The sequence below is a fragment of the Mustela nivalis genome, assembly GCF_964662115.1.
Source record: "Mustela nivalis genome assembly, chromosome: 11".
Taxonomy (NCBI): Eukaryota; Metazoa; Chordata; class Mammalia; order Carnivora; family Mustelidae; genus Mustela; species Mustela nivalis.
In genome coordinates, this window is record NC_139030.1 from 46,650,360 (window position 1) to 46,667,141 (window position 16,782).

General features: G+C 41.5%; 2 protein-coding genes across 8 annotated transcripts in view; one reads left to right on the forward strand and one right to left on the reverse strand.

Annotated features, from left to right (window-relative positions):
- Positions 1–7,745, reverse strand: part of RAPGEF4 (Rap guanine nucleotide exchange factor 4) — a 291,346-nt gene extending 283,601 nt beyond the window's left edge. For 2 of the 4 annotated variants that reach the window (XM_082689568.1, XM_082689566.1), the window contains exon 1: positions 7,559–7,682. In XM_082689568.1, coding sequence (XP_082545694.1) covers positions 7,559–7,623 — 65 coding nt within the window. In that variant the 5' untranslated portion in view covers positions 7,624–7,682. Of the gene's footprint in view, positions 1–7,558 lie in introns of all 4 variants that reach the window. The other 2 variants (XM_082689572.1, XM_082689567.1) reach the window with 2 other exon arrangements.
- Positions 7,073–16,534, forward strand: LOC309843807 (uncharacterized protein; the record flags this gene model as incomplete). 4 transcript variants are annotated; one of them, XR_014300350.1, is made up of 4 exons in its annotated part: positions 7,073–7,460; positions 8,826–9,049; positions 9,598–9,759; positions 14,440–16,534. XR_014300350.1 is itself a non-coding variant. In XM_082689633.1 (4 exons), the coding sequence occupies 2 exons, from the start codon at positions 7,622–7,624 to the stop codon at positions 8,862–8,864; spliced, it is 381 nt and encodes a 126-aa protein (XP_082545759.1). In that variant the 3' UTR covers positions 8,865–9,049; positions 9,598–9,759; positions 14,440–16,534. The 4 variants fall into 4 exon arrangements, 1 of the variants encoding a protein (XP_082545759.1); XR_014300352.1 differs by having other exon boundaries at positions 7,073–7,256; XM_082689633.1 differs by lacking the exon at positions 7,073–7,460 and adding an exon at positions 7,622–7,963.
- Positions 16,535–16,782: the final 248 nt, after the last annotated feature.

Sequence of the window (16,782 nt, forward strand, 5' to 3'; positions counted from 1 at the left end):
TTCCAGACAGAAAGAAGAATGGGGGTATCAAATACAACTGTTCTTCATCAATAAAGCAAAATCTTTCCCAAAATTCTATAGCAAAACTCTGCTATGTCTCATTGGCCAGAACTATGTCACACAGTCACCTAGCCTCTATGGTGGCTTAAGAGGTAAGTATTTTGCTTTCCCAACCCTATAGCAGAGGTAGGTGAGGAAAAACAATATCTGCTCCAAAATATGAATGGGGCATTGATGTGGGAATATCCAGTGGAGAGACAAAAATGCATCTGGTCTAGAAGATAAAGCAAGGATACGTGGTTTAAGTAATCTGCATAGTGAAAGCACAGGAAACGAAAGGGTACTTCAGGAAAGAGCGTGCATGAAAAGAAAAGAGGGTAATAACACTCTGCTTCTCTTTTTGTGCAGGGGAAGCAAACGGATGTACAGGGACACAGCTGAGTAAACACGGTAGCCAGGTCCCTCCACTCCAACCAGTCAGTGTTTGCTTTTGTAAGCTTGGCTAGATCTTTCTCTGTCATCTTCCCCACCCAGTTACATCCATCCTTTTTCTCTTTCCTCGGGCTTAGTACTCCCAACAATATCTCTCCTCTCCCTTTCTCTTTCCCTCATCTGTGAATTAGAGGTGCTGGAAGGAAAATTCATTCTTCACAGCCACTGTTCAAGATGGATAAAGCTGGATTTAAATCTGACTAAAGGAAAACTAGCTGCCTGGGGTTGGAAAGGTGATCCAGGAAAATAAGCAACTCCTATGAAAAGGCTATTAAATCTTAAAAATTCATAGAAAAATCACAGGAAATTTGAACTAAAAAGAATCTGTTCTTTCTGCCCTCACTGGAATAGCCAGAGTCTATCTGGGGAAATATAAACTAAAACAAGGAGGCAGAATTTGCTTTGCTGAGTACCATTCTTCTTCTGAATACTCTTCAAAGCACCCAGGCTATGTTCAGACCAGGTAGCAGGGCCGAGGGTGTGATGGACCTTAGGCATCCCTCTCCTGGCCCACTACTCCATGGGCATACCATCTATCACGTGTCTCCAGTCTGAGTCCAGCTCTGCCTGACTATTTCTGAAAATCCTAGGGCAGTCAGGATCAGCACCACAGAATTTAACCATGATTACAGAGTAGGCTGCGTTATCCTCTGCTCCACACATATATGTCATGTGCTCCCATGTATTTGGGGCTACAGTGAGATGTCCTCCAATAAGTTGCATATAAGACAGGCACCAAGAAAACTTTAAAAACAACATATCACTAACATCATGAAAAGTGATCACTTGACATTATGTGCCTCCTGATGTAAGTATATAACAGTTCTGTAAAGTATTGTTCCCAGAAAATCGTATCTAAATCCAATGAAGCTCTAGATCCAAATATCAATTCACAGAATATACAGGGGATAAAGGGGTGTATTAGAAGACACCATGGAGGCATAATTAAAATTCAGACTTTAAAAAAAAAAAAAAACTGTTTCTTCAACAAATTTACTATAAGGAAGAAAAAGAAAGAGAACCCAGAAATTAAAAAAGACTTAGAAACATCATCAATTAAATAGAAACAATGAGGATCCTAACACAAACAAATTGCAAGAAAGAAAAAGTTACATGATAAATGGGGAAATCTGAACCCTGACCGGGTATTTGATTATATTAGGAAACCAAGGTCAAATTTCTCAACGTGTGACAGTGATATTGTTTTCATCATAAAGCGTCCTTACCTTTTAGATATATACTAAAATATTTACAGATAAAATAATACTGTGTTCTGGGGCTTGCACCAGAATAATCCTGGAGGTAGTGGATATGAATGGAGAGATTAATGAAACAAGATTGGCTGTGAATTGATAATTGTTGGGTGGGGGACTGTATAAGAGAAACATCCTGTTCTCTCTTCTTTTTGTGTATTTTGAAATTTTCCATAATAACCTTTTTCTGTAATAGATCAGAATAGAGTTATGCAATGTCATTTTTTTTTTTAAGTAGTCACAACAGACAAGGAAACACAAAAGGAGCAGCAGAGACAGATGCTCATGGTGCCCATCCAAGCCTTTTCCAAGACAAAGGTGGGGCCAGTGCAAGGACTCACTTGCAAGACTGCAGAGGCCACTCCATCCCGGAGAAGAAGGATGCATCTGGTCATCTCACCTTTACCCGATAAACACCTTATCTACAGTCAAGGTGCTGCAGTAAAACTGAAGGTAAAATGAATAAAACACAGAAACCGACATCAAGGGATGCAAAAGAGAAGTAAATAGGAAATTGTGATGGAGTCTGGCTTGTGATATTATAGTGTTGGACAAAGTGTGCTCTGGGAGCACCTGTAATGGTCATCTAACTGGAAGAGATGACAGCCAAGCTGTCCTGAAGGATTCCCAGAACAATCTGATTATAATTCAATTCCTGGGCTCTGTTCCTCTAGGAAGAGAGTGAGTTGGCCAAAAGTTGTAAGTGTCCTGATCTCCTGGCAGCTTTGTTTCTCACTGTAAAAGTACAACACCAGCTTCTGGTAACAAGTGGATCTCCCACACAGCTTGCCTAGAGAAGGAGTACATCAGCCGAAGGATGTGAGTGTCTTCCCCTTTCATCCTATTTTCAAATTAATAAACTGTCTTTCTGGTTTTAAAGTCTCTGAGAGTTTGGTGCCTTTGTATAGGCCCCTGAAAAAAATGTATTAATTATTGATGTGCTGACAAATCAGGCATCTGAGATTGCAAGACCAGCCGTGAACACTGGAAATTCACCAGCGTTATCCCCCTTGGGATATGCCTGGGTGTGGGTCGACACCTGCCTTCCCCAGTGACAGCCTTCTGCTCTGCATGTTTCTTTGATCTTCAGTCTTCTTGAATGGTGGGGCCGTGTCTGAGTCTTCTTTGATTCCGAGTCATCCCCTTCAGCATGTCTGCCTCAAAGCATTTTGGTTTTTAACAAATTTGTTCCTTGATTTCTTTCACTTTCATTCAATCACATCAATAGAGTTAACTCAACATCTATTTGGGGATTAAGTCAGATGCAATGACACTGTAGAAGAAGCATGTTTTAAAAATAAAACATCAATAATTTAAAGGATTCCTCAGCTGTTTTTTTTTTTTATACATTTTATACATTTTTATACGTTGACTTCATTTTCTGCCTTGGCCTGTGATCACCGGTGATCCTCAAATAAGCCTATCAACTGAGGTTGTCCCACAAAGCTACACTTCTAACTGCAGAATGAGAAATCAAATATGGTAAACTCCTTCCCAGATGAAGACCATTTCCCTTACTTTCAGTGGTTTCTCTGTCAATCAGCCAGATTCTCTCATCTGTAATGGGACATAGCAAACTTTTTCTTCAAAGATCTACACAGTAAATACTTCTTTTATTTTTTAAAATATTTTATTTGGGACGCCTGGGTGGCTCAGTTGGTTAAGCAGCTGCCTTCGACTCGGGTCATGATCCCAGCGTCCTGGGATCGAGTCCCACATCGGGCTCCTTGCTCAGCGGGGAGTCTGCTTCTCCCTCTGCCTCTGCCTGCCATTCTGTCTGCCTGTGTTCACGCTCTCTCTCTCTCTGACAAAAAAAAAAAAAAAAAAGTTGTTAAAATATTTATTTATTTGAGAGAGAGAGAGAGAGAACAAGCAGGGGTGGAAGGGGAGCAGAGGGAGGGGAGAAGCAGACTCCCCACTGAGCAGGGAGCCCTAGTGGGGCTCCATCTCAGGACCCTGGGATCATGCCCTGGGCTGAAGGCAGACCTTAACCGACTGAGCCACACAGGCACGCCCGCAGTAAATACCTTAAACTCTGTGGGCCACACAATCTCCATTACAGCTACTCAACTCTGCCAGTGTAGTGTGAAAGCAGCCATGGACAACACATAACCAAATAAGTGTGTCTGTGTTCCAATAAAACTTTGTTTATGGACACTGAAATTGCAATTTTATATAAATTTAATGGGTCACAAAACAGTAATCTCTTTTTGGTTTATTTCCAAACATTCAGAAATCTAAAAACAACTCTTAGCTCAGGAAATACGCTAGCAGCTGGTGGATCTGGCCCCTGCTCCACAGTGATGAATGCTGGCAGTGATTCACTATACATATGTGAATGTGTGTGGTATCTTCGAAATATTGCCTTACCAACCATGAAGATTATGACCTACAAATGGGTCTAAAATTCATAGGTGGCAAACTTAAATCCTTAAGGGAAAAACATTTTCACTAAAATTAAACAATGATCAGCTCACAAAGACACACCCACACATACACAAAGACATTTTACATATCCTAAATCCCAAATAGTGGGTACCATGTAATATGTTTCTAATTACCGCCCCTGCTTAGAAAAAAATTTTAAGATCAGTGAAACAGTGGTAAGTTTGTTTTGCTTAACAATATGTCTGCTGAGAATTTTTTCAATATCTTTTTATCCATCCAAATGTTCAATGTCTTTCCGATTGTAAGTCTGGTGTTTATACAATCTCATCCCCTTGGTTCCACCATAGTCCAAGAACTTGGACACTTGGTACATGAAAAACTCTGGACTTTCTTTCTTTAACCTAATCTGCATATCTTTATATTTTTCAGTTCCCTCCCCCCATGTAAGTTTATATAGCATTGCCCGTCTATTACAACCTTCTAGGCATTACTACAGAACATTTCTAAGGCTTTAGTTTTCTTATTCTGTTTGTTTCATCTTGTATTATATACTTCTGTACTCATGCATTTTCTACTTTAACTCCTCTTATTATTCCCAAGAGGGTCCCTCTTTTTCTAGCTGTCCACAACAGGTGCCACTTGCTTGGTGCTTATACCTAAACCATATTTCGCTGCTATGGAAAAGGTCCCAGCATCATATCCCCAATCAGTACATAGGGGTTCACTGTGCCATACCCTCTTTTTTGTGTGTGTTTTATGCTTGAGATGTCTGTAATCCAAAGTTTTAGAAAAATGGAGCATATGTTCCTATGCTCTAGATTTGGTCACAAGAGGAATTTGTGGTTGGGAAGAAATTAGCATATTTATATGCCACACCTGTGTGCCTTTGTTCACATTCCTCCCTCTGCTTGGCATGCTCTCCCCAAATTCTCTGATAAAATTTCCCTCAACCTCCAAGGTCCAGGCATGCACCAGGGGGAAGCATCCCGGCCAAGCAGAGCTGATGACTCTCTCCTTTGCATTCCCAAAGCATTTCATACATCTCCGTGAAAGCCCTTGTCATTGCATTGTGGTTGGTTGTGTGTGTAGATATCCCAGCCCTACCACCCATCCCCCAGGTAAATAGCAACTCATCATTTTTTTTCCCTCCTCACCACCCATGCATCCCCAATGCCAACACAGTACCTGGAATAAGCAAACAAGATTGCATTTCTCAGAAATACCAAGAGCAGTCTTAACTGCCATCAGTTAGAAAGTCCTAACTTCTTTCTCCCCCACAAAATTAACAGACAACTTAAGTAAAAATTCAACTTCAAAACAAGTACCCCTTTAGTGGCCCTCTAAAATGAGATTGCCACTCCTTAACTGTTCTTCAAAGGAATTCCAGCATCAACACTGCAGAAAATGCAAGGTTATCTTAACACCAAAAAATAAAATATTTACATGGCACTTGACAGTTTTCAAAGTACTTTCGCCATTTGCTGTTGTTGTTTGGTCCACTAATCCTTGGTAAGACAGATAGTTCTATCTCCATTTTTCAGACACTCAAGGAAATAAAAGTGACATGTCCAATATCAGAGCTGTCCGCTCTGGGCCTAAAACCCTTAACTTACTGATTATCCACTTTCTGCATTCTGTGAATGCTAGGTTCAGTATTTGTGGAGGCTTTTCCCACTTCTGATAGATTATTTTTCCCTATTATGAATGGTGGCATTAGACTGTGCTCTATGTTCTAAAAATACATTTCAAACAAAATCATTTTGGGCAGATACACATTATGAAAAGACAGAATCAAATATACCCCACTTGTTTTAGTATTGCTCTATGATTTTGCCATAAGTACTTATTGACTAAAGGATTTCCAGTGAATCACCGACTGTTCAAAAAATGGCATGCCATGCATTTCTGAAAATAGAAATATGTAATCTATTATCTAAAAAAATTCACTCGTGAGGAAGCACTACTATTTATATGTCAAGTACAAGAGCTTGATTTTTCTCTTCTTTTATAATTCATCTTTCCTAAACTATTAAATTTAGATTACTTATCACATTAGCAGGCTCTTCACTTAAATATGCTCTTAGTTCCTCTATATAATTCAGTATGATTTAACCATCACTTCAATTCTCTTACTATTTATTGCAACCAATTCTTCTAATATTAGTACATATCATTTTCGAGTAAATAGGGCACTGCCTGCCAAAAAATCTTGCTACTGTGTGGTAATTGAAAGTAAAGATTATTTCTCAGATATATTAATTTTTCAAATGAGCCACATTTAGCTTTTCTCAAATTAATTTTTTTCGACAAAGCCCTATAATAGTAAAATATTCAGAGCATGTCACACTGAAGATTTTCAAGTTTGATCTGGTTACGAATCTGCTAATTGTAAAAATTTCAATATGGCAGAGCCCAAAATATTTCACACAAATGCAAATAGAGATGTCATGCAGATAGCTGCAAGACATGAATCATTGCCCTGCCGCATCCAACTCAAAAATTCAGAGGCAGTTCACTCCGCAAGATCTCTCGCTCAGTTCTTAAAAGTTCAGATGCATCACCTTTTAATCAGGGTAATAAAGTATAATTGCTAACATACTGTGTAATGTTTACTGTTAAACCCACAATCTGGACAAACAGAAAATTATGCTGTCAGAGCCTGGAAACAATTGCAGCCCGCAGTTACATCGGGGCACCCTCCTCATTATAGAGCTTCCGTCGGGAGTTACAGTGTTTTATGGTTTTAATTTTTTAGAGTAAGGGTCTTTTCCCGAGAAGCAGGTATTCAGAAGAATACCTCCCGCGTGACCTTCCTAACACAGCCCTTGAGCAAGCGGCTGCGGGGGCAGGAGCTGAGAATTTCAGCGAGGCACTTGACAGCTCCGCTGGGTCCCTCACACTTTGCTTTCAGGAACAAAAAAGGAATGTTACTCCGCACCTGCCTTTCCCCCTCACCCCTCCTTAAAACTTAAATTACATTTACCCCTACGGTCTGAACACCCGGAAGAAGGTACGAGGCTATTCCGTCCCGTGATGCCCAGGGAGAATGACCCCCCACCCAAGAGCGCAGCCCCGAGCGGCGGGCCGGCGGCGGGCTGGCGGGCGCGCGCGGGGGGCAACAAGGTGAAGGAGGGCTGGGGGGACTGCAGCGCCGGCGCGGCCTCCACACCCCACTGCCCTGCATTTTCTCCACCACGTGGAAGAATCTCATGCGTGTGGCACCCACGGGAGGCGGGGGTCCCGGTTCCCCGCCCCCCGCCCCAACCCCGGCCGGGACGCGGCTCCTCAGCCCCCTCCCCAGCGCGGGGCCCGGCCGGGGGCTCCCAGGTGAGGGGCCGCGGCCCGGGTGGTAGTTCCCGCGGCGGTCTCAGGGCAGGGGCAGCGCCGCAGAGCCTAGGCTCGGCGGGGGGCCCTGCCGGAGCTACCTTTTATCCAAGCAGGCGATCCACTCGGCTGAAGAGGAAGAATGGGCAGCGTGCGCAGCGACCATGTTGGGCAGCGGCGCGCGGTGTCCCCGGCTGCGGCGACCTCCCGCGCTCGCTTTGCCTCCGCCTCCGCCTAGCCCGCGGCGCGAACCCGCTCCTCAGCGCCCGCCTCGCGACCTGTGCGGCGGCGACGGGCCCGCCCTCCCAGCGGGCTCCCGCGGCCTCCCGGGCGGGGGGCCCGCGAGGGAGGGGACTCGAGGGGCGGGATGCGGGGACCGGGAGGGCTCGAGCCGCCCGCCCGCCCGCCGCTGCACTGCGGCGCCCGGGGGGTGGGGAGCCCCGCGGTCCCGCCCGCTGCGGGGAGGGGACGAGGGGCGACCCTGCGTGGCCCGCCACCTGCGACAGGTGATCGCAACGTCTCGGGGAGACCTGGGCCGCGCCCCTCACCTCCGGGCCTCAGAAGCGTGGACGGAGGGAAGGCGCCACGCGTGGGGAGGGGGCGAGGGGGTGGCTGTCAGAGTATATATTTTTCATATGGCGAATGCCACTAAAATGGCTGCTGCCTCTCTGTTTCCTTAGAAACCCGTTAGTCTTCCTCAGCGGGTGTCAAAACTTGCTGGAGGTTTTTGCTCACCTTTCCCGTTTCCGCTTTAAAAATAAATGAAGAGGAGGTTACCGTGGCTTGGGGTGGGAATACCTACTCTAGTCACCGAGGGTGGAATCCAGGGGACAGTTTTTCCTGAAGGGAATGGAGAGCCGGTGCAGGCGTGGTTGGAAGCAGGGAAGGGAAGCCAGTGGGCTGCAGTGGTGATCAGTGGTGACTGAGGGAATGGTAAGCCCCAGCCTCTGGCCTTGAGCCCGGGACCTCCCGGGGCTTCCATCACCTGCATGATGAAAAGAAACACAGTTAAGAATGGGGAGTAGTGGAGCCACACGCAGAACTGAGGTTTGGGGGGTCTGGGGAGGGCCGGCAAGATCCCAAGGCCCTCAGGTGAACTTGGATGGTTGGCCCCACATGTCACTAGGGCCTGTCTCTGGTAGGGAGCACACAACAAATGTTATGCCTAGAAGTTGTTTGCTTACATTCTGCCAAAAATCAAATTAAGCTCTAACAGTTATTTAGGAATTTGGGGACAAGTTAAATCTTCTGGATTATTGCCAAACGCTGTTTATATTTATGGTGTGATTTAGGGATAGATAATGGAGAAAAAAACATCGCATAGCTAACCTCACTTTGGTTTTTTTTTCTCTTCTGCCCTGCCCTCAGTCCCCTGCTCAGAGAAGTTTCCAGAGGATTGGAGAATGAAACAGCAGGTGCATTCTGGATTTCTTTTATCCTAATAAAACTCCTCCAAAGAATTTGCCGTTTTCCCCTCTGCTTAATAGCCAGGATCTGGTTTCAGACCTGCCAGCATATTCCCTCAGCAACCCTCCCTGCTCAGCACTTGTCCTGGGTTGACCTCCATCCTGTTCATTTCTATCATGTTTTAAGTAAGTAATATTTAAAATGTTATAGTATACAGAGAGTACCAAATGTATTTCTGTTGTTTTTTTAATGAGAGAGATATGAAGAAGGAAATGGGTCTCCTGTATTTATTAAGATTCATTTATAAAGAGCTATTGAGAACATTTCAAACAAATGCTTTCTCAAAATGCCTTCACTCAGAATACATGTAAGTAAGGAATTAGAGGGAAAATGACTTCATATGACGTATCATTACCAGAGGTTCTGAGTTGACATAGTTTTTGGCCATAATACTAATAATAGTCATCATTTATTGAACATCCATCAAGCGTTAGATGCTCTACAAGTGTTATCTTATTTAATCTTCAGAACATTCTATGAAGCCAAGCCAGAAGGACAGCTGCCCAAGGCAGTACTCCACAAAAAGGGACAAATACCTCTGAAAATGTAATGAAACACAGTACATTGTATGTATCAGTACTTTCAGAGAGAGTATTGATTGGGTTGCAAGGAAGACACTGATGAGCTACTTGGAGTGGGAGTGAGAGCTCAAGGATCCTAATGTGTATTCCAGGGAGCATGGAACATCAAAGCCACTATTTTCTCTATGGGGAATCTGTCTTTCCTTGAAATAGAAGTTGAAGAATTATTTAAAGAATATCCTTTCAAGGGAGCAGCAGTTGGATCATTGGTTTACCCAGAGCCCTCATATGTCTCCATTCAGCCATGGTGGTAAGTACCAGTAACTCCAGTATACTCACTAGCACAAGGACACTAAGCCTCAGGAAAGATTGATAATTTGCTCTCAAGAGCCCAGCTGCAATACTGAGGATTCTTGAACCAGATTTGGGTTCCAAAGCCCTTGCACTTGGAGATGGAGTCACTGGTTCAGTCAAAAGAATGAGAATAGAAGGCAAGTAAAAAAATGATGCCCAGGTGAGAACAAAATGGTTATAATTTTATATGTAAAAATAGGGAAACTTGGGTGGAAGAAAGATAGAAGAAACCCTTTAAATGTCAGGAATAAATTTGCTGTTCTACAAATTACTCCTGTAGTCTAAAAGGGATTTAACTGCTGGTCAAGAATTATAAAAGTAAAGGAGCTGTTGGATGATCATTCCATTAAGAAGAGGAAGAAAATAAGGGATTTTTTGTTTTGTTTTGTTGGGAAAGGCAAAAAACCAGAGAATGTTTATTCTTTTTCTTTCCTTCAAAGAATGTAAATCAAGCCAGACTAAAAAAGACCACATACTTTGTGATTCCATTTAGATAAAATTTCCAGAATAGGCAAGTCTATAAAGACAGAAAGTAGGTTTGGAATTGCCTAGGTCTGGAGGGTGTGAATGGGGAGTGACTGCAAATGGGCCCAAGAAATCTTTTTTTGGAACTGGAAATGTCCTAAAATGGATTGTGGTGATGGATGCACAACTCTGTAAATTTAACAGTTATTGAGTAGTGTATTTTAAAATGGATGAATTTTGTGGTATACAAATTATATCTCAAAACTGAAAAAGTAAGTAATAATAAAAAATAATAAACCTGTCTGGTAGGAGAAATAAAAAGAACATGCATTGATCTTTTGGAGGAAAACAAAGAAAACTATAGGAGAAAAAGTAACAGTTCCCCATAATTCTACCACCTAGAGATAACAATTTAACTCTAATACTTTAGTGCATTTTATTCTGAATTTTCTATTTTAAAAAAGTACAATCACATATACACCCATAAAAATATGCATATAACTAGCTACTTACATTCAATTATGTATACAGTTGACCCTTATACCAAGACAGGGTTAGGGGAACAAACACACACACCATACACACCTCCACCCTCCCACCCTTGCGTCCCCAAAACCCCCACCTCCGTGTGGCCAAATCTACATATAATTTTTGACTCGCCAAAAGCTTTCCTACCAATAATCTACTGTTGACCAGAAGCCTTATCAATAGCAGTCAGTCAGCTCACCTGCATTGTGTATATTATATGTATTGTGCACTATGTTCTTACAACAAAGAATTTCTTTCTTCTAGAAAAAGAAAAAGTTTTTAAGAAGATCATAAGGAATGAATGCCTGTGTTGTCCGGTCGTTGGACATCCGACTCTTGGTTTCAGCCGGGGTCATGATCTTGGGGGTCATGGTCTTGGAGGTCATGAGATCAGCTCTGCCGAGGCTCTGCCTCAGTGCTCAGCATGGTATTTGCTTAAGACCCTCTCTCCCTCTCCCTTTGCTCACACATGTATGTGCATGTTCTCTCTCAAATAAATAAATGAGTCTTTTTAAAAAAAAGAAAATTGTAAGAGGAAGTACATTTACTGTACATCTGGATTTATCTAAATAAATCCATATATGAGTGAAACCCCAGCAGTTCAAACTCATGTTGTTCAAGGCTCAACTATAGATAGACAGAGAGATACATGCATTCATACAAACTTGAAAGCATTATTTTATAGGCTACTTTTTCTACTTGGAAGGGAAAAGTGCTGTACATATTTAAAAATACCCTCATTAAAAATGTAATAACTACAAAATATAATTTATTTAAAGTATCTTCCCTTGAGGCCTGTTTTTCATTGACAAAAAATATTTGTTTAATCTTCTTCCTATAGATTAGTGAATTCTTTTACTATAAGAAAGCTGATATCCTCACTGAAGATCTCCAATGAGATGAGAAAAAGTTACAAGACCCAAGTTCACTCATGCCAGTTATTACTAGTTGTAGATCTTTGAGTGAGTTACTTAATGTCCAAGTTCCATTTTGTTCATCTGAGCAGAGATCCAAAGTTAGGAATTTGGGAGACAGTTAAGATTAAGTTGTAGCTCCATTCTCTACTGTTTTACCTTACATGAATTAGTCTAAGACCCTGTTTTGACGTCTGTAAAGTGGAGACATTAATGGTATTATGCATGAATATGATGATAACAGGATTCAGCATAAGTTCCAGGCACATAATGTATGCTCTATAACTCTTAACTATCGTTGTGATTATTAATTTCTGTACAATCCAGATAAATAGCCTCTGCCCTCTGAATTTCATGGGAACCTGGTGACAATCAATTGAGATCTGTTATACTAAAGGGTCTTGGCATCTGTTAAATATGAATTTTGACTATATGGGATATAAGGGAAGGTCTGCCTCCACAAGAAACTCTAAAGTTTCCTGAGGACTATTTCAGACATGGTCTCACAATCTTTTCTACATTCACTCTATGTCTACTTACCTCTGTCATTCTTTAAATGAGAGCATGGTCCCCATGCCCTCAACTTTAGGGAACTGTTCTCTAAGTGGCCCATTGAAGCCCTTCTTTAACCCACTCTTGGTGGTAGAAGTCATAACACTGCTCTCACCAAGAAAATACTCCTTATGAAATCCTCCTTCAGTTTCCACTTCCTAGGCACTTTTATTTCTTCCTTCCGTGAGAAGTTGTGGACTCATGAAACTGGTCTTTGGTATTTTCATTGAAAGCCTGCGTCTTAGCACCTCCCTCTGGAATTTCATATCTATCCTATTTTGGTGCCCCAGATGAAACTTGAATTTAGCATCTGTGACAGGCTAGTGAAAATTGAATCAAGCCAACTTCTTTTCCATACCTTCAACATTAGTGCCTACTCAACCAACACAACTGCCTTTTCCAGGCAGGGCTATTCACCTGGGAGCTGTAAGGAATACCACACTCATTAGGAAAGTGTAGCTCACATGGTCTCTTGAGCTTTCTGAAAAAGAAATGCATAATTAAAAATAACTGACTAGGAGAGGCCAAATTTGTGGGTTTTAATAAAATTTGTGGTCTTGGTTTAAAACTTCAAAAATTGGTCAATTTGAAGGAGGTTATTGGAATTAAAATCTTAAAACAACAATAAGCAGAGATAAGAAAGTGGCTAACATTTTTGTTATGATAACATAAAAATTATATCAATAAGGCAAAGTCATAAATGACCCATATTTAGAAGCTCAATATTAGGCTTCTTTGTGAGTTTTAGAAGCAGAATTGTTTATTTTTGGTATTTTTATCATTATGGCATAGAAGGGCCAATTAACAAGGAATTAGCTATTAGTTTTAATTTCATTTTAGATATATTCAGTCTGGGGCACTGGAATTAAGTAAACAATGTAATATGTAAAACAACGAAAAATTGCCTTGGGGATTATCTAGTGACTGCCTTCCAGTTTCCAGATTCAGAGTGAACTAATGTAAAATTTTAAGTTGTCAGTTTTTATATTCCCTAAAAAGAGGCTATGTGCAGTAATAGTCTTCTGTTTTACTGAAAGGTAAATTAAAGTACACAGTCAAGAGGCATAGCTAAAATAAACCTTCTTGGAAAAAAATATTATTGAGAGTTAAAATTTATGACTTAGTTATGGAAATAATTCCTAAAAGAGAAGAAAAGTCTTTTGCTCCAGAAGTAAAATTACATTCTAAAGAAACATATTGATCTCTGTAAAGAAAACTGGCAGTGATTTCTATCAATTCACTGAACCCCCTGCTTACGGAGAATTGCCTGTGAAAGAGCTTGAATCCTCCACCTGGCCATATTTTCAGAAGGGACAGTTCCTCTGCAACCAGGAACCAGTGATTATTGGTAAGCGAATTGCTCTGCTCTAACTAGGTGCGGAACTAATCAGGTTCAGTACCACACCAGAGCTAAAGCCTGAACGAAGGCCACCTTATGTGTGGAAGTGTTCCATATGCCACTTCTTCAAGTTGACTTGGTAAAGTGGCAATAACAAGCTTGGGTAAATAGTTTGGGGGGATGAAAATGTCACCATGTGACAGCATTAGTCTTAGACCTATTTTCCAGTGGAGTAAATCTATTTTGGTGAAATAACAAGCTGCCATTGCTTTTTGATATTATGTGAGAGAAGCATAGTATATTATCCAACTCAGAAAAATCTCTGCCTTTGTTATTATACACATTTTTCACATTAATAGGGAAAATTACCATGAAAACAATTTCAAGTGAATTACAGCCACCTAACATTTGTGACAATCTCCTTTTCATCTGTAATCTCCGTTTCATCTGTAACGTGGGCTCCAGCGTATTTCAAAAATAGATTATATAGTGGATTCCATAAAGAAAATAAGTACAGAAAAGAGAGTTTGTGACTAAAAATCTTATTGATTATATTAAACCAAGAGCATGCAGAACTTGAAGGACAGTTCAAGTTAAGACAGAGGGTTTTCATTTAAAAATTTTGGCTGTACAATAAAATAATGAGTTAAGTTCTTTTGTTTAGGTGCACCAATTTTCACATAAAAAAATATGGTAGTGCCACACTACTAAAGAAGATACATTTACTAGCATTTCTGGATTAGAAGTACTAGTTCAGTTCCAGAGGCAGAAAATAACTCAGGAGGCTTAGGAAGATGCCAAGAAGAAATAACTGGATTCTTTGCTGTGTCTCTGCAGAGCAGGGGGGACCACACCCTTTCAACTCTTCGAGTTTACAAGGGGGAGATTCCAACTCTATCAGCCCTTCCTCTGCCTCATGGACCAGAGACTTCACAGCCCTGAATCTGTCAGCTCCTCAGTGGAGCTTTGCCTTCAGGTGAACCTAGACCTGGACCTGTTTGTGATAGGTGTGTCTGTGCCTAAGATAAGGGCACTGCCACCCACTCAGTTACCTCCCAAAAGACTGTAGAGATGGAACCCTTTTCATTTCTTTACACCATTAATTCATCCAGTCATTTAAGTCAGTAAATACTCATTGAGCTCCTACAAATGTGTCAGGCACTATGCTAGGTACTGAAGGAGGAGCAGAGAACAGACAAATACCCAACTTGCATGAAATATTGTAGTGGGTAAAATAAGATATAGGCAGATAAATATATAAATATAGGATCTGTCCAGTGGGGATACTCTGCAAGGGACAATTAAGCAAAATCAGGGAATACAGAGATGATGAAGGGGATTCTATTTGATATAAAGTAGTCAGAAAAGACCTTCCTGATAATGCAACATCTGAGCAGAGCACGGGCCTATGTACACAACACCTGTCTCATCCTTAGCCACTGGCTTTTCTTGGCTGTTATAGCAGCTAACAGACTCCATGCAGACCCCTGTGGTTTCTCTGCCTGAGGATCACAAGCCACAGGTCTAGAATACCTGACTGCTCTCCCTAACCCTCTCCAAATTCAGCTGAAATGCCAAGTCATGGACCTTGCCTCCTGAGCAACTGCCAAGGGGGCTAAAGGATGAAATACAGAAATGCAGAGGATTTAATTTCCCCTGAATGAACTTTGACCAGAGGGAGACAGGAGATTGGATATTCTGGGCAGATAAACTTCCTCTTTTTATTTCCTTCTGATGGACTGTTCCAGTATTTGGTTTCTCCATACAGCATCTCTGAAGTCAACCTGTGTGGCCAAACTTATTTGCTTCCCAAGTGTTATAATTTGGACTGCGTTCCCCAAAAGATATGTTGAAGTCTTAACCCCAGAATGTTATTTGGAAAGAGGGTCTTTGCAGATGTTATCAAGTTAAGATGAGATCATCAGGGTGGAGCCTAACCTAATACAGCTGATGCCCTTGTAAGAAGAAAAGACAGGACACAGAGGGAGAAGATGGCCATATGATGACAGAGAGGAAGACTGGAATGATACATCTACCAGGTAAGGAACATCAAGGATTGCCAACAAACACCAGAAGCCAGAAGAGACAAGGAAGGATCTCCTCTACAGTTTTCAGAGGGCATGTGGCCTTGCCAACATCTTTATTTTGGATTTCTAGCCTCCAGAACTGCAAGACAATAAATGTCTATTGTTTTAGGGAGACCATGTTCATAGTACTTTGTTACAGCAGCCCTAGGAAACAAACACACTGAGTGACCAGCTATGTTGGATTTACCTCCCAAATAAAGCACTAACAGTCAGTCCATGCCTGAGGCTCTGTTTTCCAGAGAACTGTGACTGTGACAAAGACCTGAATAAAGTGAAGGATGGTATTTGAGGACAGAGATTATAGACACAGGGAAGACAATCCAAAGGTGGCAGCATGCTTGATGTGTTAGAGGACCTGGAAGAAAGCTAGTGTGTTTGGAGAATGAATAAGGAGAAAAGTGCCAAGAAATGAAGTCAAAGAGGAAGCCAAAGATGCTATCCCTAGGGCCTTATGGACCACAGAGGAGACTTTAAATTTTTTTAACAAAGTATCAGTGAGATGTAATTTACACATAATAGTAAAATGAACAAATCTTATGGGTATGGTTTTGTGAAATTTTTTTTTACACATTGCTCTGGTTTGAATATGCCCCCCATTCATGTGTTAAAAACTAACATCCCCAAGGTGATGGTATTGAGAGGCGGGACCTTTGGGAGGTGACTAAGTCATGAGGGCATATATATTATAAAAAAGACCCAAAAGAGCTCCCTTGCCTCCTGCTACATGAAGACAAAGGAAGTCCGCCATTGGAAGAGGGCCATTACCATCCTGGCACTTTGATCACAGATTTCTAGCCTCCAGAACTGTGAGAAATAAATTTCCATTGTTTATAAGCTACCCAGTCTCTGATATTTTGTTATAGCAACACGAATGGGCTAAGACATGCATGTATAGCCCACTGTGACCACCATCCAGATCAAAATATGGAACATTTCTATCATCCTGAAGACTTCCTCTTATCTTGAGCCAATACAACTTACCAATCCTGGGGGAACCACTACTGTCACTTTTATCACTACAGATTGGTTTTACCTGATTTTGAAAATCAGGTAAATGGACTCATACAGGATAGACTACTTTTGCTCAAAATGATGTCT